Source organism: Cucurbita moschata, unplaced genomic scaffold (genome assembly GCF_002738365.1).
Source record: "Cucurbita moschata cultivar Rifu unplaced genomic scaffold, Cmos_1.0 Cmo_Scf00022, whole genome shotgun sequence".
NCBI lineage: Eukaryota > Viridiplantae > Streptophyta > Magnoliopsida > Cucurbitales > Cucurbitaceae > Cucurbita > Cucurbita moschata.
This window is the reverse complement of record NW_019268538.1, coordinates 864,250-886,107: the sequence shown is the minus strand read 5'-3', so window position 1 is coordinate 886,107 and position 21,858 is coordinate 864,250. Positions and strand designations below refer to the sequence as shown.

Here is a 21,858-nt window from a genome sequence, read left to right as displayed (position 1 = left end):
GCTACTTTTGATTTTTGTATTTTTAGTTAGAATGTTATGTGACTCAAACAATATCAAAGAACTGGAGTTTGATACGCTGCTCAAAATCCTACCTGACCAGTTCACTAACCCACGACACGCATCCCATGACTGTAGCTCTGCGAGGCGTGTGGTAAGTGTGTGTAGAGAACTTTTTTTGTGCTTGAATAGCGGCATGGTTTATCTTTGATTATGAAAGCAATGAATGATGGCTAAATATCCAAGTGGTTGTAGTTTAGTGGTGAGAATTCCACATTGTGGCCGTGGAGACCTGGGCTATGCTTTTTTTTTTTTAGCTACAAACTATTGAAGCATATTAACATAATTCACAACCACGCTTAGTACTACTCAACATTCATCAAAACCACTACTACTACAAAAGTACTCACACAAAAGTACTCTACTAGAAGTGTTACCCTTTAGAGTACTACTCAAAATTGGCTCGGTCCTGTTTCGGGTAGTGGCGCATTAGTTGAATTCTTATTGAATTAACTAATGAAATAATCCCAAAGATAGAGACAACATTGAAAGATAGACCGACGTTGACTCTATTACGCCGTTCTCCAGATAAGGTAGTTTGGAACAAAGGGCTTGCTCCGCCTTACTACTCTGATCAAATGCTGGGGAATACTTTTCGAATGGAATAACGAACATAAGTTTCAATCCGAAGGAAGCTCTACTTTTGGAGTGGTGTACCCACAATTTTGATTACCCAGAGATTGTGTGTGTAATACACATTGTTTATTACCCACATGGCGTATTACCCACATGGCGTATTACCCACATGATGTGGGGTAGTCAAAGTTGGAGTCCTTGGAACCAGTCTATTACAGAGCAGCTAAAATCCCCTTTTATAGAGTTTCCTCGTTGTTATACGGATACACTCTCATTAGGAAAATTAAATTGCCTTAGTTCGAACAACTAACAATAAAATGAGAATATATTATGAATAAAATGAACTAAGGCAATTTATTCCATTCGAAAAGTATTCCCCAGCATTCGAAAAAGTATTCCCCAGCTTTCGAAAAAGTCTTCTCCATCTTTTCTTTCTAGACGAAGTCGACGAAGGTCGATAACTCACCCGTGTGATTCTCATCATTCTCATCCAATGGAAGGTAAAGAAGAAAACAAAGACGATAACTCACCCATGTCATTCTCATCCAATGGAAGGTAAAGAGGATAACTCACCCGGACTGAATTTTAGACCTGTTGTCTCAACGATGTGTGATCTTGTCTCATACCTCCAGCATTTGATCAGAGTAGTAAGGCGGAGCAAGCCCTTTGTTCCAAACTACCTTATCTGGAGAACGGCGTAATAGAGTCAACGTCGGTCTATCTTTCAACGTTGTCTCTATCTTTGGGATTATTTCATTAGTTAATTCAATAAGAATTCAACTAATGCACCACTACCCAAAACAGGACCGAGCCAATTTTGAGTAGTACTTTAAAGGGTAACACTTCTAGTAGAGTACTTTTGTAGTAGTGGTGGTTTTGATGAATGTTGAATAGTACTCTAGGGTAACAGAAAGCGAAGAAACTTGTAACATATTAACCTAAAATAAAAGGGTATTTTAGGAAAATTAAATTAGGCTCAGCAGGGGGAGAAAGGGGAAATGAAACCAATCGTAGTCTTTCAATGAATATGGCAGGCTTGTTGTAACCATTTCGTCCCCCTTCCTTATAATTATTTTCTCTAATTTCTTTCTTTCTATATATATATATATTCATCATTTTTTTTAATTAAAAAAGGTGGGTGAAGGTGGAGCTTCAACACTTTAGCTTAGGGAGTTTGTCGTGATGGGAAGGCAGCCAGCCTTGTGACAAACTTGGTGTCATGCTGCAAGACAACAAGCTTGTTACCTTCATCATCACCTATGGCCATTGCTGCTGGAGGGCTCTCCCTAAGCTCACTGACCTCCTCCGTCGCTGCGGTAAGAGCTGTCGCCTCCGCTGGACCAACTACCTCTGTCCCGACTTGAAGCACGACCTCTTTGATGAAGCTGAAGAGCAATGCTCGCCTTGGCAACAGGTACTATAACTAGAAGGCTAGAAGGCTCAACACCAAATTTTACGCTCTAACTTTTTAGAACTTGGAACAAACTTTCATATAAACTTTCATATAAACTTTAATATAAGACGAAGTAGAGACAATTGAAGGTTTTATTGGGAGCCGAAATTTTACATTCTAACCTTTTAGAACTTAAAAGGACAAATTCGAAAAAAACTTTAGTTTAAGACGAAGTAGAGGCATTGTCTCTCTTCTTCCTTTTCTGCTTTGACCCGAACACATTCATTTTTGTTGATTTCAGATGGTCAAAGACTGCAGCGATCTTACCGGAAGAACAGATAACGAAATCAAGAACCACCGGAACAAGAAGCTCATCAAGATGGGGATAGATCCGGTCACAACCAAGCCTCTGCAGAAGAAAGAAACAGAAAGTTGCAGCCAAGGAAGCTGCACTGATTCCTCAGCCGCCATATCTCCATTAACAGAAGCTAATTATTGCACTGAAAAAGATGAGCCATTAACAAGCCAACATACGTGTATGGAGGCTCTTAAAGATGATTCCAACATGGGGCAGCAAAATCTACGGTGATATTGGCTCATACAGTGATTACCAACAGCCCCATTGAATAAAAAAAATCCTTCAAACAGCACACTGGAAAATGTATGATCTTTAAAGACTTCAGGATTCAGAAAACTGAGCACAGAAATTTCCAGGTACTGAGTTAAATTTATTACTTCAGATTGAAAATACATATCCTCAGTTTAAAATAGAAAATCTATTTACACAGTTCTGAAAATGAAATACTATGTACATCTTAAGAAATGGCTACATAAATATGTGGGCTCCTGATAGTAATAATATAAGAGTTAAAAAGCCTAACTAGAGCTGCCTATGCAATAAAACAAAACGAGTAAGCTTTGAATCTTACCAGTTGTTGGGAAGCAAAAGATGATGAAGATGGAGCAGCCAAATATGGTGTACGTAAATAGCTTCATCAAGGAAAGGATGGTCTGGTTATATCTGGTGAGTTTTGGCTGCTCTTCACCACCAAATCATAATTGATGGAAGCCAACTGTGATAAATTCTGCAAAAGCAAAACAATGAAGTTGCTGCATCATATTTTGATCTTTCTTTCAAGCCAGCACCAAAGTGACATTATTCATACAAATACGGTAACAGAAAATAAAATATTTATACATAAATTATCATTCCAATTTCTATATTCTTTTTTTCAACTTCTAATATGTATTGGTCTTTGTTCAAGTAGTACCCTTGCTTCTATAATGTTAAAAAAAAAGTACCAATTTTGCTGCTTCAAAAGATAATTAACTTACGAAACAAAATAAATATGCAACGATTAAGATTAAAGAATAAAAATAAAAGAAAAAACAAGAACATAAAAGTGGTAAAAGTATAAAATTAAAGCTCCAAATTTATCGACTTTATCAACTTGTAGTCAAATATTTGAAACATTAATTTATATATAAAAGCAGCTAAGCTCTGTTTCTTTGGAAACCCAATCAACAAAGAACCATAAAAGAATTGAAGCCTTCGTTCTAAATAATCATAAGACATCAACACCATGAAAATATCTTTTATGACAATAAGAGAATTTATAGGCCTGGCATGCCTTACCTTGAAAGAGAAATTGCTGAACGAGTACTTCACAGAAAGGGCTGGTGTACAGAAGTCAGCCAAACTACCACATTCGTCTCCCTGTTTCAATAGCATCCAAGAAATCAAAGTTACTCAATCAGACTAAAACCTCCAGCCACATCATACAACAGACGGTTGAATTATACTGAACTAGATTCTATATGATGAAAATTTTCTACAATGAACATCTACTTTTGTTTCAGCTGTTATAGATAGGGTAGTTCTCGGCAATGTTTACATTGAACCCAAGAGAACCGGTGAAGAGGGGGAGAAAATTCATGCCGCCATGAATAATGTTATACCAATGAAATTTGTTTCCCTTCTAAAAAAATAATACCACTATCTAATATGTGCATCTTTTGTTTCAATATAAGTATCATTAATCAAATTTGACATCCGTGCGTCCATGCAAATTTAATACAGATCCATGGTTGCCGTCAACCAAATATGGGATTTCTTTAGTTAATGAATAGCAGATAAAGGGTAACAGAAATGATTTAGTTTATTAAAAGCATATATTCAAGGCGAACTATTATAATGCAAGCTTACATCTTCATCTTGTAGGTTGCTAAATGAACTACTGCTGGTATCTGTCAAATCATGATCATCAAAGTCACTAGCACCATTAAAATCCTCGTCTTCTGGATTCCATATATATCGACTCATGAAATAACTTGTATCATGTGGCTCTGCTGATGGTATAAACATGGCCTGTATTAAAAAATAAAAACTTCTTTTCAGATTCATAAATATATAATAAAAAATTATGTCAACAAATGCTTCCATGTACGATGATGAATACCTTCTGCCTTGCAAGTGTTTCCCAATTAATATCCTTGAAGAAAGGATGTTGCTTCACCTGACAGACGATAACAGTTCTCTATCAATTCATTTCATAAATCATAATTATGTAGCAAAAATACTGTTTTATAGGAATTAAATAATTACCTCTCTGGCTCCTGTAGCTCCCAGTCTTTGAACTGAATTTTCAGTCAGCAATCTGAAATATAGTGTATTAGCGTTTATAGTTAACCTAATCTCTACGCTATTATCATTCTTGAAATAGACATAAATTAAATTTCTTTCATCACTTAAAGAAAATAGTAAACAGATTGTGTTAAAGATACTTGATTCAAATGAAAGTTTATAGTCCGTTACTCGTCAAATTCTTCTGTCAACTACAATTCATCCAAAATTCAGGTTTGACACGTATAGTAAAGAACCTCAGACAAAAAATATGGTTAAAAAAACTTGAAAATGATTGACACTATTATTACTAATTGTCAAATGTGAACGACCTTGTATAAAAAACATGCTCCAAAAACTCGCTAAATTATCCTATGCCAAATCTGAAATTATTCAATTTAGTTGCATCCATCTCATTAGTTCATAGTACAGACAATATAACACTGAAATTAAATATATGTACGTACAAACATATAATAAATATATATATATAAAGAGGATCAGATAAGATTGTGCCTGATTCACTGCCAATTAATCCTACTTTAACTTTGAGAAGGAACAAACCAGTTAATACGATACAACTTAGCTGCTATTTGTAATGTTAAATTACATTTTTAATCATTATTTCAGTACAAAAGGGGTTTACAATTATTACACTAATTAGTTTTGTTTTTTCAAAAAAATATATTTTATCATGTTCCAATGTCGCAATATTAAGAATTGTCAAAGAGTACTACGATGTCATTATCTCATTCTACTTTTCCTTTCTGCATGTTAAATCCAAAATATCATATTCATACGTTATTTCACATTCTATATTTAGATCATTGATGGAGTGCTTTTTTGCATCAATTTAATATGAGAACAAGGTTTTCATTGAGGATTCAAAGTCGAATATTCAGCTTCTCTTTTGCAGTTTAAATCTTCTCATTAGTATTTCTCATCTTGGATTTTTACAGCTATTTTCTTAATGACATTTGTGATAATTGGGAGGCTTTTTTCATAGGATCGATTCCTCTTTCTTTATAGTATTTTATCTTTCTTAATTTACACTTCCTAAGCATTGAATTCTTGTACTCTCCGTTAGCTTCTCAATGCCTAATGAAAGTTTCGTTTCTAGTTTTTTTTTTTTTTTAATAGAAGAAATAAATCAAACAATCATTAGATGCAGCAAAACTGAAAGTTAATTACGATAAGATGTTATATCCTAATAGATTTCAAGGAATCTTACTTGTCAATCAAATCCTGGGCTTCATAACTCATCTCGTCCGGTACCTTGGGCCATGGTATGTCTCTATTAATGATATTATCAAAAATTAGCTGCAATGGAATAATAACTCTTTTGTCAATCAAAATGTTGTGCAGTTATCGAGTAAAACCAACCAACAAAAGCTACAAAGCCAGTACAGAATTTTGAAGTCCTGATCACATGCTATTATTTCTAAGAAGAAAACCTTTACCAAAAGAGAAAGGAATGCAAACACATCAAGGCCAAACCTATCCAACAAAGGGTGGCGTAGCAAAGTTAAATGAATTGGAATACCTGATAATGAGAAGGTGGTACTCATGGGAGTATCAACAACCATATATCCTCCCAAAAGCAAGTTGTTGAATCATTCCCAACAAAACATTCTATGAAATTAGAGAAAAAGGGACCACCTAAAAGACGATTTTTCAAGGGTTTCTAAACGTGCCTTTCAATCCCCCCAACCGTGGTCCATTTGAAAGGTTATGGAACATACTTGCTCACCATAACCTTATGCCGCAGAGAATTTGACTTCAAAGAAAAAAGCCACAACCATTTAGCTAGAATAGCCACGGTAAGAAGTCTAAGATTGCCTATGCTTAACCCTCCAAGTCAACTGGTCTCGATGTCACCTCCCAACTAATCAAATGGGGACCTCCATCCTCCTCAACACCTTCCTCCCACAAAAAAATCTCCAAAAGCTTCTCCTAACTTTTACTAACAGAAACAAGAATTCTAATCACAGAGAGGAAGTAGATCAGGATGCCACTTAAAACTGATTTATAAGAGTCAATCTACCTTATCTGAAGAAGAAAACCCTTTTCTAGGATACAAGATGCTTTTAGACGGATTCAAGGAGCTCCAAAATGAGGCCCGCTTGGGATAATAGCCAAGAGGGAGATCAAGATAAGAGGTGGCAAATTACCTACATCAGCCATCTATGCAGATTGAAACATCACATATGTATGACTTCTTTAATACAATATGATTTTATCCTTGAAATATAATGTTTATTGCCTCCAAAAATGTATAAAATGAGTGCTGTCTTTTAGGAAAATCAAAACATCCCATGTAATAATTTCAAGCTGGGCCAGGTTGTTGAGATTTAACCGTTGGAATTAGGTGGTTAGTTAGGCTTGTTTAGCTGCTTTATTAGTATAAATATCCATTGTTTAGGTTGTATGCGTTCATTCCTGATTAAATAAAACTTGGAAAAGAATTACGCATTCAAAATGATAATTAGCCTTGTATACTGCATGTTCCATTAGAAAGTTAAGAATACCAGTTGCAGGTTCAACCTGTGGACTTTCTGCATTGAACGGCGGTAGTCCTACAAGCATCTCAAAAAGAATTACTCCAACAGACCACCAATCCGCAGTTACACCTGCAGGAAACAAGTTGAAAAACAATAAAAACATAATAAGGATTTATTCAGAATAATTCACAATAGTTCTTGTTAGAAGGATACTACGCCTATTGGTTACAGACCATGTCCCATGCCCAGAAGTATCTCAGGGGCCAAATAATCTGGAGTACCAACAACTGAATGCTTTTGTCGGTGTTCTCTTTTTGACAAAGATTGAGATGTAGGTCCATTGTCTCCAAGTGGAACAGTTCCATTTATTGATGGACCTGAGAAATCATCTGTACTATTGATAAGACCAATCTTGGAGAGCCCAAAATCTGTCAACTGTAACAAAAAAGACAAGAGGTTTCTAAGAAGTGACGAGCAAAAACTATTGCAACGTCTCTCAAGAAGTTTTAAACGATAAGAGACAATGAACTGATAAAAGAACGTGATAAAAATGAGAGTATCCTTGACAGGAGAATTCACTCAAAACCTATGAAGAATCAAACAGTTTCTTCCTTGACTGCCGAACAAAAAGTTATCACATATATTCCGCTTCCACTTATGCTTGAAGATAATTTTTATAGCAGTGATGTCCTTACTGAACTAACTGTACAGTCCTAATATACTTTTTTTCCTTTTTAAGTTAATTTTCATCGATAAGAGTCCTGATTTTTCTCATTCCTCGATAATCTACAAAACTAATAGTAACTATACCAAAAAGTTACATACCGTTAATGATCCATATACTGCAAAACAAACCAATAATAGAATCCTAGAGATCAAACAAACAAGAAAAAGAAAGAACGGAAGTGTTTTAAAGAAGAAGTGAATTAGACATTCTGTTTGATCTTTAAATTTTTTCTACACGGGTGCGATATTTTCATCTTCAAACAAAGTCTCTCTACAAAGTTTCTCCCAATTGCCTCTAGACAAATACAAAATGAAAAAGCAATACTAATACTCATACATGAACCAAAGCAACACTACTCATACATGAATCAAGATGATTCATGTACCAATACGAGAGAATGTACCAATATGGGAAATGAACCAAATGAATCCAATAGATTCATGAATCAAAGTGGGAAATGTACCAAAAGTATTCATGAATCCAAGAGATTCATGAACCAAATCATCATGACAATTCTCAACAGATGGCTTTATCCCCACATTCAAATAGAAAACCTTGGACCTTATTCTTAAGAGATTCCTGGCAGCTTAATTGAAGAATAAATATATTGAGAATTTTTGCTGCAGAAACAAGCAAGATTGCAGTTGAAAAACAGATGGTTTCAATTCCCCATGCCAATTTTATTTTAACAAAGTGGTGAAAGGACAGATCTAGTAGAATTCCTCTTTTAAGCAAGGTATCTACTGATATCCTACGGACCAAAGACCCAAGGAAAATGACATTGAAACCTGTTCTTCCAAATGGCTATAATAAGAGAGCTGTTGGAAAGTTTTTCCTTATCCAAATGAAAGGTAAGATGGGCTCTAAAGGAAACTGATAAGAATATACGGATGAAAGGAAGAAAACAAGATAGAATATTATTGATAACTGACCATTAATGAATCACCATGGCCATCTGAGATGATCTCACTATCTACATGCACAACCCCCCCAATGGTTCTGGTCCCTCACAAGCATAAACATCTCATTAAAGATAAAAACACTTTTTCCCCAACTCACTATCCAAATATTCCTACTAATTTACCCCTGCTTAATGTACGTTCACTATTGAAGGCTGCAGACCTACAAAAATAATTTAGAATAAATCACCCACCTCAATCTTCTCCAAGTTAGACGCTTCCTTCAAGGTTTCAGGAAATGTTATTAGAATCCTAACAATCTGCCATAAAAAGCTACTAAGAAAGTGCCACAAGGATCAGTCGAGGGAAATTTTTTTTAGAACATTCGCATGACATCATAGAAACGTATCCAACCTTTCCCATTAAACTTACGGCTACAATCTCAAATAACTTCTCAATAGAATACGTGAGAAAGATATTTTTTCCAATGTCAAGGAATACCTCCTAAAATATGAACAACCTCGCATTTAAAATTTTGGAGAAGAAAATTTTAAGTCCATGACATAAACAGAATTACTTTGCCTAAGATTCAACTTCTTAACACAAGAATTTAATTGCTTCATAGCTTGTGGCACTCTTGCCGTAAAAACTAACAGCAGGGATATAATGAATGTACTTAACCACTTCGTTTCACGATAAATATTTCCGTTGAAATAAAATTTACGGGAATGCCTAAAATTACAAAATATAGAGAGTGAAATTAAAACTGAAGCCTGCACACCTTAATGTGACCATCTTGACCAATCAATAAGTTGTCTGGCTTTAAGTCTCTGTGAATCACATTTAAGGAGTGCAAATACTCCAAAGCAAGAACCTGAAAAGTATCAAGACATGAATTAGTTGGTTTGCCAGTGATGATGATGATCATAATAATACAGTAATAAATTTATGAAGGAAAAAAACTAATTTATCTGAAGCACGACATGGTAGATTTTTAGTATAGGAAAAGGAAAAGGAAAGAAGTAGTAGCATTCTCTTACAATTTCAGCGATATAAACCCGAGCCATATCTTCATCTAAGCACCCTAGGTTTCTCAGTAAGGAGTAAATATCACCACCATTTAAGTATTCCATGACCAGATACAGATTTTCCCTACATGTGAAAGAGTAGAAAAAGCGGACCTGTTCATAATCACATTTACAAAAATGAGAAATTAACATTCACATACAATGCTTCCTTAGAAGGAAATAAATTATTGAACCAACTAACCACAAAAGGGTTGCGAACTGAGATAAGGATATTGCGTTCAGCCAAAATACTTTCAACTGCATTCTTGCGAATCATATCAGCCTTCTTTAAAACCTGAAGTATCAAAATAACACTCAGACAGCGTAAGATGAACTTGATATTATTTAAACTTTGATAATACAAATCATTCATAATTAACTTCGACTGCATATTTACTTGGTTCATTATCTATTTCAACATGTACAAAGAGATGAAAGAAAACAAATATGCTATCAGGTTAGACATATGATCAATCATCACTATAAATATTTTAAAAGCTGGAAAGGGGGACATCATAGATTTCATTAATGTCTAGTCTGAAACGTACTTTTAAAAAAATAACAGTTTTTAGACTCATTCATTCAACAAGATGATAACTAGAAACAATTATAGTTAGGAAGCAAAAAGTAGATACTGTAGACAATTTTTTAAGTTTACAGTTCTCATCTATTTTTTAAGACATAAACTGATGTGAACATATTGCATTTTTAACTTGTTACATTCAAAATGCAAGTGAAACCACGAGTATTTAAAATAACTGTGAACAGTTTTAAATTAAAAGCCATCAGAAAAGCAATTTTTTAACATGACTATGAAAAACAAGTATAGAACTAATCTCAGCATGTATTTTGTCACGTTAGTTATGCTGGTGTGATATTTGTTACAGAGCTTCTGGAGGATGTTGCGTAAATTCCTTTCTTCATTTGGCATCCACCTAACAGTCATTAGAAGTTAGAACACTGACCTTTATTGCAAATAAGTCTCCAGTTGCTCGTTTTCTGGCAAGGAAAACTCGGCCATAGGCCCCTCTACTAATTGGTTTGATTATTTCAAAATCTTCAATAGATGTTCGATCTTTTGAACATGGGTTAACCGGACTTGCACGCAGACTACGAACAGTATCATCTTCCACTGAACTCTCTTCATCAACTATGCCAATTGAAGAGTCTACTTTATCATCTTCTATTTGCCCACAAAGTTGTACGTATTTTTCCCTTTAAATACAGGAATATCAGGATGTAACGAGAGAAATTGATGCGAGTAATATCGATCACTTGAGAGGGAAAAAAATGCAGACTAGCTCATAGAAATGCATGAATAACATAAAAACGGTAGCCACTGACTGTTTTTTTTTTTTTTCCAATAAAATAATGTGATATACAGCAATGGAGTTTTGAAACTAATCAACTCACTGCAAGAGCTTCTCTATGCGCCTTCCAAAAGTCTCCACAACAAGGGCATCGACCTTCCTATCCTGGATTGCATATTTAAGGTCCTCTAATCGATCGAGCATACACTCCAATGCACCATAGCCAGAGTTGTTAACGTTTGCAATGGAACGAACAATATCCAACAATTTGTATATCTGTTATTCCACAAACATGGCATTTGAGACATTTAGCATGAATGAGTTCTCGGAAAACTCTTTTACAAACTAAAAGTAGTTATGCACATTTTACGCACCACATCGGTGAGATGGAATGGTAATGACAAGAATGTAATTCATTATGTATACCAAACTAATAAGAGAATGCACTGAAGGTAATTTGTAGCACAAGCATTGAAGAGAAGTTAGGATTATACAATAGATTTACGGAGGTCTGTGCATCCAGCTAAAAAAGTGATAGAAGTCCTTCACAATACTACCTTGAAAGGTCAACAACAGAATCGAAGGACAAATAGGACACTAGTATAATATAGGGAAACCAGTACCTGCTGATAATTTTCAAGTTCAGATATTGCTCTTCGCCCATGCAACAGCAATTCAATCTGACTGGATCTGGGTGTTAAAAGAGGTGATCTTGGTGTTAGAGTTCCAGCTGACATTGATTTTGTACTGTGTTCCGGTGTGAAAATAAATGGTCGATTGTATGATTGATCCTGAAAAATATCCTGACTTTCCACAAAGGAAGAGTTTCCAGTAACAGGGAGGGAATCAAGCAGCTCTTCAGAGTTTCGACATGACAAACTGATTCCTTTAGATGACAACTCAAAAATCTCTTCTTGCATATTTGATGTAGAAACCTTAACAGTATCAAAATTTGCACAGGAAGTATCGCTACTTCTTGGTGTACTTTTAGGCGTCCAAGACTCCAGTATCTTTTCAAGAGCTCTAGCAACCCGCTCAAGGCGCTCATTCACAGTTAAACCTTTCAAATCACACCTATCGGCAATTGTACAAATTCGAGAATGCACCTCAACATGAATAGTCGGAATTTCAACCTCACAAATCCGACAGATCATCAAACTCTCAAAATTGGCATTTTGATGATAACCCCATATTCCCCAAGATACTTTTTGTTCTTTAGGGGGTGCTTCTGAATGCTCAATATGACTAGATGGGATATCTAATTTCTCATTGCTCCCAGTTTTAGCTTCATGTACATGCAACACCTCAATTTTATCCTTGGCATGTGTTGTATCGACAGTGTCAGACTCTTTCCGGTTCTTCTCAGCTGCTGATGGTAGCTTTTTCCAGGATGCCATCCTATACATGCTTGTAGATGAATCAAAACTTACGGCAGAGTCCAGACTAACATTTCCAGCACTATTACTAAAAGTTTGTTCTGAATCTTGCTTCACAATGCGATGGGCTTGATCCTTCCCAACTAACTTCAGCTGCTTCGCAATATCTTCTTTCCCAGTCAATGGATCACCAAACTCAAGTTGTTCGAGCTGCCTGATTTTCTCTGGATAAATTCCTAGATCACTAAGCTGATGAAGACCCAAAATGTGCTCATCTTCATAACCACTCTCCTTTCTGAACTGAATAAGCCGCGTACATCGTGTCAGGATGAAAAGAAGGCGGGTGTGGGCTTGCTTAAGAATTCCTAATGACAGCTCCTGGCGCCGGTCATCTAGATTCTGGACAATGCCTTCACCTTTTGTCCAGAATTCAGTAGGTGACATTGTCGCACATTTCCGAGCAACCACCAACAAATCCTCCAAACCCTCCTTAAGTTCAGGCATAGATCGATCTGCCTTTTCAAGTATATCTACGAGATCTCCAGCAAAAATGCCCAGTTCGTAGTTAACATCATCCTTCAACCTGTCAAATTTTGCTCTGATAGCCACCATGATCTCCTGAATTGTAAAGCAAGAATAAGGTAGGTTCGTTCAACGTAGCTGAAAAGAGAGAGAGAGCATAGACATTAGCACAAAGGCGAACAAGAAGGAAGGGCATACTTCCAAATGTCCAAATGCCCGAGGCTTCCAAACTGGAAAAGGGCGAACCCCTTTGGAATTGAGCTCGTGAGAGAAGCTTTTGATATCTGGGGTTCTCTTCCTTCTTCCACTAGTAACACGCAGTATTGCACGGAATCGTGGAGACTGAATTTCCTTTGTATATGCTGCATGATGACCCTACGTAATAACACCCATCATAGTCCTAATCTACTCCATCAATCGTACAAATTTTACGAATCGCAAACTCAGATACAGATACAAATCAAACCAAACAGAAAACCGAAAATAGATCATTACCTCAATATCATGATTCAGAGCCGACGGATATCTTAAAGAGTTCGGTTGACTCCACGGAATGTTTGTCCCTAACGAAACATGAAAGAATTTACACAACAGAGAGCCATCCATCGATCAAACAACAACAACGCTCACGCTTGCGAAACCAGGCACCAAAACAGAGCACAGAGATAAACAAAACAAAATACACATACATTATAATACGTTCTACATTACACATACCCTGTTCAGTGGAGGAATTTTTTGGCTCCGACTCACTCCCGTCGGCGACATTATTCCTAGAATCATCGCCCAAATTGGAGGGCGTACCAACGGCACAGGTCCGAAGCGGAAGAGGAGCAGACCGCGTCCGAATGTGATTCAACCCGAGGGAGGAGGCCATTATGATGGAGGAATCGCCAGGTTGAGGAGGATGATCCTCGGCGTGGTCATGTTCTTGATCGGGATCAGAGTCTCCGGCATTGGGTTTGGTATCGCGGCGAATAGGGATGGGAGGGATCTTACGGAGCTTGGCGGCGGAGGGGGAGGGATCATGATCGAAGACGGAGGGAGGTGGTTCGGACATGGGACCGGAGGGAAGCGGTTTTTTCCGGTGACGGTTTGATGGAGATGGAAGAATTGTGGCATCGAGGTTGGGAGAGTGATTGAGTGTGAGAGAGAGAGAGAGGAATTTCCGCGGGAAGGAGAAGGCTTGAGATTGAGACACGTGGAGGCAGATGAATTAGTTCAGTTAAACAAGATTTTTGTGAATGCTTTTCAGTTTAAAACGTGCTTCCCGCTATGTGACGGAAACCCGCGTGGGAAGTTCGCCTTCTTCCTTCACCGTTGGTCTACTTTATCCTTAATTCTTTTTAATATATATATATTATTAATAACTATTTATTATCATTATTTTTAAATAATCTTTTTAATCAATATATCATACAACTAAACCATTATTAAATTGGGATCCTATATCTAAATATTCTCAAATATTCTTTCAAAAATAACTTAATTTTCATTCGAACCAAATGCAAAATAAATTTATTGAAATAACAAGACATTTAAAAATTTTATTATATGGAAGTAAGTTCCTAATAATGAGTCATTTAACGTGAGTTTAGCTAAGTGGGTAATGATTTTAAAAAAAAAAACAATAAAAACCAAGAGTGTAATTTGTGGTAGATTCAAAACTTTATGTTAAGGGAGCATGATATTTTTTTATGGATGATTATTTTCATCAAATAAGAGTGACATTTGAAATAATTAGTAGGGTTCTTGTTCTATAAGAATTATAAATTCATTTTTATGAAAAAAAAAATTGTAATAATTTTATAAAACTTCAAAATATTTTTATACATTTCCAATTATATTTCACATCAAGAAAAAAACTTGAATAATAAACTAAAACAAAAAAATATGTAGAAGGGAGGTTGGGCGGCTATACAATCAAAGCCTAAGACCCTCGTTGGCACCAACAACAGTAGAGACTCTTGATCTATCATAGCACGAGCTCACGCATTGGTTGAACCGGCTGTTTAGCCTGAGGCAGTTCCTTCTAATCTTAGAAAACGTCAAATAAAACCAGCTAGGCAACCGAACAGCTGCCCCCTAATTACTAGACCAACTCGCTATAATAACTAATGATGAATAAGAGATGTGATAGATGATCGTGTCCAAAAATAATATGATCGTGTCCAAAAATAATATGATTGTGTCCAAAAATAATAGAAGTACACCAACTATGGGTAAGCTAAGGCATGTCAAACTTGTCGCAGGTGGGCTCCAACCTATGATCGATTATTTCAACCTATACAAACGTCAATTAGTTTGTTTCTAACTTTCGATGTCAAACATAACATTCTATTCCTTGAAACTAATTAACAAACACAAAACAAAAAGGGTTGAACTTGCCATAAAGCTTACAAAGAAAACACCTTTAGCACTAAAAGAACAATATGACCTGAAGGGGAAAGGAATATGAGGAAGAGAAGAACGAAGACCTAGGCTTGCCAGTCATCTCCAGATGTTTCCCTCATTCTATATTTTATGTATGCAGCTGAGGCATTCAACACACCTTCTCTACCTCCCCCCCTCTGGGAATCCTTTCCAATCCCAATTTTCTAGCTATTCCAATCCCTATCTTCCCACAATTCTATTCCTGTTCTATTGTTTGATCATTTTTTCAGGAAAGGAGGTACCTGAAAATTTCATGGAAATGTCAACCAAAACAAGTCAAGAGTCAACAAAAAGTTGTATTTATTCAACCTCTGAGGCCTCGTCTTCGTCCCAACGGTTGATCGCAATACTTGTATCACTGGAGGCAATCATTCATTTGAAAGCTAAACTAGAATTGAATCAGTGAACAGAAACTTTCTTAGAGAGCAACAAGATACTTGGGATTGGGAAATTCTCAACCAAGATTTAAGATTCCTATGCCTAACCACAGAGCCCTTCGTTTGAATTAAGAACATGTGCTTACAAATTAGCTATCAAAATATTTAAATGATATATAAAGCATATAAGCCGGATGCAGCTCAAGGAACTAATTAATATTTTAACTTTCCACCTAAATTAACAAATCCAAAGATTTTAACGAAATGACAGAAGACAAAATCTTCCTCTCAAAATAAGTAAAGCTTCAAAATTATGGCAAAAATGGATAACGCATTAACCTTAACAATTTGAGATTGAAACAACAGAGTACATGGAAACCTAAATAACTAAGAGTGGATTAAAGAACTTCAGAATTATGGAACACATCAATCAGCAATTGTTACTTCAACCTCAACACCTGGTTCAATGGTGATAGATGTAATCTGCTTAACAACATCGGCAGAGCTAAAGAGGTCAATGACCCGCTTGTGAACACGAAGTTCAAATCTGTCCCATGTGTTGGTACCTTCAAAAACAAATAAATGATTGGCAACCAGTTTTCAGGTTGGATCTGAAAGATCACAGAGCCTCAGACATCATCAACAAAACAGGCAGCAGTCATAGAAAGCATGCCAAAAATACCAACAGCAACTGAATGGTTATAGAACAATACTGAACTAAGTAATTTTGAATCAGCAGATGAAGACCGAAAAATAAACACAAAATTTTGTGAAACTCGTCGAAGCACAATGCCAAAGAACTTATAGTTTTCATGTTCATAAATTTTCTGGCTTCTTTTCTAGAACTGCAGGGTCAAATTCATGAAGACAAATTCAAACAGCAGAATAACAATAACTCCCATCCAAAGTACAAGAACGAAAAACAATAACAGGTCTAAAGGCTGAACAGGATTACCACACTAAATTACATGCTGAACAGAATTACCACACTAAATTACATGGTGTAGAACCCCTAGTATAATGATGGGTGAATATTCAATTAACACATAAAGATCGCCAATCCGAGAAAAAGACGAATGGAAGATGGAAAGAGAGGTATGGGGGAAAACTAGAGTTGTTGGCTTCACAACCAGGGTGGCGAAGTGCCAGAGGGTTCCAAATTAAAGACAAAAACTTAACAACCATACAGATATACTTGTCTTAATGAATTGATTAAATGTTAAATTCTATCAAAAAGCAGACCGAATATCCTTCTCAATTCATTATTACTCTTTAAGTAAAGCATTGATTCAAAAGTACCTTCACCGCATGGAGATTTCCTGGTGGTGATGTGCAGGACTTTCGTTGGCATCCTCACAGGTCCCTTGACCCTCAATCTCTTGTCCTTGGCACCCCGAACCAAATCGGCACAGACTGTTCATTGAAACAGGAAGTGAACAATCAGGATTGAGATAACATTTACAAATCTGAAGGCATCAATATATTAAATTTCCATTATCTATAGAGACAGAAATTAGGACCCAAAAACCCCTAAACGAGTGAAGTCAAAGAAAAGACCCCATTTTCGCAACATGGAACTCTCCAAGAGCAGTCATCCGAAGTTGATTTCGCAGATAAATACCGAACGCCACAATAAAATAACAATGCGATAAATAACAAATTATAAATCAAGACGAACATAAGCGGTGAAAAGAATGAACGATGAACAACTACAAAAAAAAGTAACAGCGCAAGTCTAAAAGAATCTATATATTTCAGAACACATGTTACGAAAAACGTAAACAATATTTGAGTTCGAACGCAATATTGGAAAAAAGAAAAATTCCACTTGAACACTAGACAACAACTGAAGCAACCTGCTTCTACACAGAGGTAAGGAGTTACCCTTCTCAAGGTTCTTCACGTTCTTCGACGAAAGAGTGATCCTAATCTTGTGGATCTGCTCTTGTGCGTCCTCCAAACCAGCCTTCGTAGGCTTCATCGCTGCATACGCCATTATCGCTAACTTCCTGAAACAAACAAAAAAAGAAAAACTCAGAACTCCGAGAATCAGATGTGAAAAAAGGCACAGTAAACACCATGTGAAGGGGAAGGATGGAAGTGGTGGAGAAGATTACCGGCGCAAGGGGTGGGTACCGCTGCTAGGTTTTTCAGTTGGAGGATTTAGGGTCGAAGAAGTTGAAGATTGGAAGCTAGGGCTTTGGTATTAATATCAGTGGACTGGAGGCCCGAATTCAATTGCATCGGGCCAAACATTAAGTTTAAAACATTTGGATCATAACCTTTTGTTGGAAAATAAGTACGGACGTTGGAGCCAAATATTTCATCTCTCTAATAGACGTAAATCGTGAGACTAACGATAATACGTATCGAGCAAAAATAGACAATATCTACTACGGGTAGACTTGAGCTGTTACAAATGGTATCACAGCCAGACACAGAGGCAGTGTGCCAGCAAAGACGCTAGCCCCCATAGAGGGTGGATTGTGAGATCTCGCGTCAGTTTGAGAGAATAATTAATCATTTTTTATAAGAGTGTGAAAACCTTAAAATCATGATGTTAACAGTGATGTGTAACGGTCAAAACGGACAATGTCTATTAGCGATGGACTTGGGCTACTACACATCACAAATCAAATCAACGCTGCTCCAACATTTGTTACCTGAAGTTAGTGACGAGGTTACCTTGCATAAGCCAAAAAATAAAAACTCAAGGAACCTCACACGCCATCTTGCAAAGTAAATATCGAGATTCTATTATGTTCATTAAGTAGACAAACTAAGGTTAAGGATTTGTTGGGATTGATTGGAGCATAACCAAGGTCGAGGCGTAGCTGACCGCTCTTAAGTCGAGGCAAAAAATTGAAAATACTAGAAACACCATAGATTAGTTTGTCACAATCGCACTTTGATAACAGCGGACTTGCGATTGTGTGGCACTCACTTCCCAACACCACAAGTGAGTTAAGCCTATTCGTTCTTACGTCGCCTACGGCCAAGCAACGTATGCTCGAGCCTCTGGCCCCGGTTCAAGAATAAAGTTTTAGAAAACAGAGTATAGAGTTTTGAAAGCAAGATTTGAGAAATTGAAATTAGCGTATAACTATCGAGTAGACTTTAAAGACAACAACAACTTACTGGGTATAATTATCGAGCAGGGGATATGACTGAGCACAGCTTACATCATATTTATATCCAACTTTAAAGTTATTAATATTGCAAAATGTAATTTTTATTTATTTATTAATTTTTATAAAAAGTATGCCGAAAGGGTGTTATAAAGGGGGAAACAAGGCCTGGTCTTCGCCACTCTTCTGCGAACTCCAAGATTCAGTGTGAGAGAGAGGAATCAGGGTTTTAGAGGAATTAGGGTTTTAAACAGAATGGGTATTGGACTGAGGGCTTTCACTGAGAGAACGGGGGATGGCTTGGGATTACCGGTCTTCGATGCTAGCCAAGGCGAGGTTCTCATGCACACAGTTCCTGCCGTCGCCATCGTATTCGATAATCGGCCTCCCGAGTTCCCTGGCACTCTATATGTCTCCTCCAGGTACCTTGTTTTGCTCTTTATCTCCTCGCGTTTGCTTCATTTTTTTTGGTTCAGTTCTGTTTGTTTTAGAGTTTCAATTAATGTCTAGGGGTAGTGTGGAAGAAACATTTAGGAATCGGGGCCCCTTTTTCCTGAGGAGTATTTCTTTTTCTATCAAATTGATTTTTCGGTTAAGCGAGGGGAGGAGTGGGTCGTATTGTTTTTATTATTATTGGGTTGTAATGAGTTTTTGAATGAAATGATCGCTTGTGAGAATTGGATTGCCGATGTGAGTATGAGAAAGTAAAATCCCAGTGGGTTTCTCTGTGTAGAGGATCAAAAGGAACCCCTCTCAAAATTTAAGACAGAGAAACTGAACACAAAGTGAAAATTAAGAACAATATTGAAAGAATACTATTTTAAGACTTGATAAGCTTTTGGTGTTCATTATCTTCGATGCTTACAGTTGGACCTGCCTATAGATAAGCATTATTACTGTATCTAAGTCCTCAATGTAGCAGCGTCTCTGTTTTTTCAATGATTCACTCGCTAGTTATTTCTTTTGATTTAAAGCTAGAAGCTTGCGTTTAGCTGCTATGTAGGCCTGTAGTTGGGAAGTTAGGATAGAAAGGGCCTCTTCAACATGTGGCTAGAGGGGACAAGAAATTTGGTATTTTGTACACACTCCATTACATAGTGTGTTCGGCGTTCTGAGTTTTATGTAAGCTCATTTGTAGTTATGATATACATTTTTAAGGTAAAACCAATTAAATGAACTTTTTGTTACCTCATTGGCTTTTGTCTTAGTTAATACCAAATCAATGGCAAGTCTAAGCCAAACTCTATTGAAACCAAATGCATAAGTTGATTGTTCCCATCATTTCTTTCTACGTGATTTTAGTATTTCTTGAGAACGTGACTACTATAAAATGCAAAATTCCCTGTTCTCTCATTTTCTAGTGGGCATGCGAATAGCTTCTTGTATCACATGGAAGTTCCTTTATTGTTGTCGTCATGTATTTATTATGTAGAAAACTTAATTTTCATTACATAGAAAGCTAATTATTAAGGAGGTGCTCATAAACTCACTCTTAGAATAAGGGCAAAGTTCTTTGGCACGTTTGTTTGTTACTATTTTGTGGGTTATTTGGTTGGAGAGGAACAGTAGAATTTAGAGGGGTGGAGAGAATTGGGAGGTTATTAGGTTCAATTTATCCTTATTGGCAGCTGTCCGTTCATCGAGCTTTTTATCAGTATCAACTTGGTATAGTTCTTTTGGATTGGAATTTCTTCTTGTAGATAGTCTTGGGATTCCTTTTGTGGTGTGTTTGTGCCATGTACACTTTTTCACTTTCTTAATGGAAACTCGCTTTCTTACTATATATACACACAACACACACTTATATCTACATACACGTGTTTGTGTGTGGGTGTTGTCTTAATTGATTACTATGAACATGACATGAGAAAATTTAATATGCTTGTAGTCAAGTGGTTTGGCTGAGTGACGTAGACATGGCAAAAGGTTATGCTGTTGATTTTCTGTCAATGTCATTGCATGCAGTTTCAACAGACCCAGAGGCCTATCCATCTCCTTGTCTGTATGTACAGGTATTTACTTGTGCAGCTATGCATTATTGCTCATTAATTTTATCTGGTCGAAGAGATCCATGATGTTGATTTTGGTTTAAACTTCTAGTTTTCTTTTGGTTATTATCCTAGCGTCACCGTATGCAAATCCTACTGAAATTATTTGGTGGCTCTGTTAACTTCAAACCTAAGATTTTCTTGTGTAGTATGATTTTTTCTATTGGAGAAAGATCATTGCAGTAGATTTTATATCTTAAGAATAATGTAATAAATGAGGATAAAATACTATTTTGGTCCTTGCATTTTTAGATTTATTTTCACCAATCTGAGGTAATTTCCATCGGACTTTGCGGAAAAAAAAAAAAAAAATACACTGCCAATCTGTTTTCCAAATTTCTAGGGAAGTTATTGATATTTGGAGCTATAAGAATAGCAATTGTGATTTGTGTATAATTTTTTATTTTTCTTTGGAGAAACTGATATTTGGAGTACTAAGGAAATCGATGATATTCTGATGAACTTCCCTTCACTATTTGGTGATATGTGATGCTTAACATGAATTATAGGATCTTAGAGTGGGGTTGTGGAAGGTGCCGAGGTTTTATGTCTGTGTCCTGAACATGTTCGTATCCTACTGTTTCATAAATCAGCATGTCATTGTTTCCATGTCAGTGTCGTCTCCATGTGAGTTTGTCTGTTCTTTGCTTCTTAGATTCAAGTTCCTACCATTATAAGAAGAGTTCTTTGCCATATCGCATTGTAATTAAGGCTTGCAGAAAACTCTTGCTCAAATATCTGTTTCTTAAGCTCTCTTAGTTTTTTTTTTTTTTTTTTTTTTTTTTTTTTTTTTTTTTTTTTTTTTTTTTTTTTTTTTTTTT

At 36.4% G+C, this 21,858-nt stretch overlaps 3 protein-coding genes and 1 long non-coding RNA gene across 13 annotated transcripts in view; 2 read left to right on the top strand and 2 right to left on the bottom strand.

Moving 5' to 3' along the window:
• The first annotated feature begins 1,759 nt into the window (after positions 1 to 1,759).
• LOC111459848 lies at positions 1,760 to 4,334 on the top strand. Of its 2 annotated transcripts, none has more exons than XR_002713342.1 (4): positions 1,760 to 2,047; positions 2,328 to 2,740; positions 2,959 to 3,050; positions 4,248 to 4,334. It is a non-coding gene; the product is annotated as an uncharacterized LOC111459848 (long non-coding RNA). The 2 variants fall into 2 exon arrangements; XR_002713341.1 differs by having other exon boundaries at positions 2,959 to 3,199; positions 4,248 to 4,323.
• Positions 2,163 to 14,258, bottom strand: LOC111459847 (probable serine/threonine protein kinase IRE). 8 transcript variants are annotated; one of them, XM_023102929.1, is made up of 19 exons: positions 13,769 to 14,258; positions 13,547 to 13,614; positions 13,250 to 13,426; positions 11,777 to 13,147; positions 11,257 to 11,429; positions 10,809 to 11,058; positions 10,046 to 10,138; positions 9,817 to 9,957; positions 9,558 to 9,650; positions 7,384 to 7,585; positions 7,194 to 7,279; positions 5,881 to 5,969; positions 4,632 to 4,683; positions 4,486 to 4,542; positions 4,233 to 4,394; positions 3,663 to 3,743; positions 2,956 to 3,111; positions 2,561 to 2,720; positions 2,163 to 2,473 (listed from the first exon to the last, which is right to left on the bottom strand). In XM_023102929.1, the coding sequence occupies exons 1-17, from the start codon at positions 14,109 to 14,111 to the stop codon at positions 3,022 to 3,024; spliced, it is 3,528 nt and encodes a 1,175-aa protein (XP_022958697.1). In that variant the 5' UTR covers positions 14,112 to 14,258; the 3' UTR covers positions 2,163 to 2,473; positions 2,561 to 2,720; positions 2,956 to 3,021. The 8 variants fall into 8 exon arrangements, with proteins under 8 accessions (XP_022958697.1, XP_022958698.1, XP_022958694.1 ...); XM_023102930.1 differs by having other exon boundaries at positions 2,163 to 2,435; XM_023102926.1 differs by having other exon boundaries at positions 2,163 to 2,720.
• A 1,816-nt stretch (positions 14,259 to 16,074) lies between these two features.
• Positions 16,075 to 18,091, bottom strand: LOC111459851 (40S ribosomal protein S20-2). Of its 2 annotated transcripts, none has more exons than XM_023102937.1 (4): positions 17,979 to 18,091; positions 17,746 to 17,870; positions 17,161 to 17,274; positions 16,075 to 16,427 (listed from the first exon to the last, which is right to left on the bottom strand). In XM_023102937.1, exons 2-4 carry the CDS (start codon positions 17,855 to 17,857, stop codon positions 16,288 to 16,290), a joined length of 366 nt encoding a protein of 121 aa, XP_022958705.1. In that variant the 5' UTR covers positions 17,858 to 17,870; positions 17,979 to 18,091; the 3' UTR covers positions 16,075 to 16,287. The 2 variants fall into 2 exon arrangements, with proteins under 2 accessions (XP_022958705.1, XP_022958706.1); XM_023102938.1 differs by having other exon boundaries at positions 17,998 to 18,085.
• A 1,059-nt stretch (positions 18,092 to 19,150) lies between these two features.
• LOC111459687 (chloride conductance regulatory protein ICln) overlaps positions 19,151 to 21,858 on the top strand; it is a 4,459-nt gene continuing 1,751 nt past the window's right edge. Inside the window, exons 1-2 of the mRNA XM_023102702.1 lie at positions 19,151 to 19,411; positions 20,878 to 21,001. Of these exons, the coding sequence (XP_022958470.1) occupies positions 19,245 to 19,411; positions 20,878 to 21,001 (291 nt within the window). The 5' untranslated portion in view covers positions 19,151 to 19,244. The remainder of the gene's footprint in view (positions 19,412 to 20,877; positions 21,002 to 21,858) is intronic.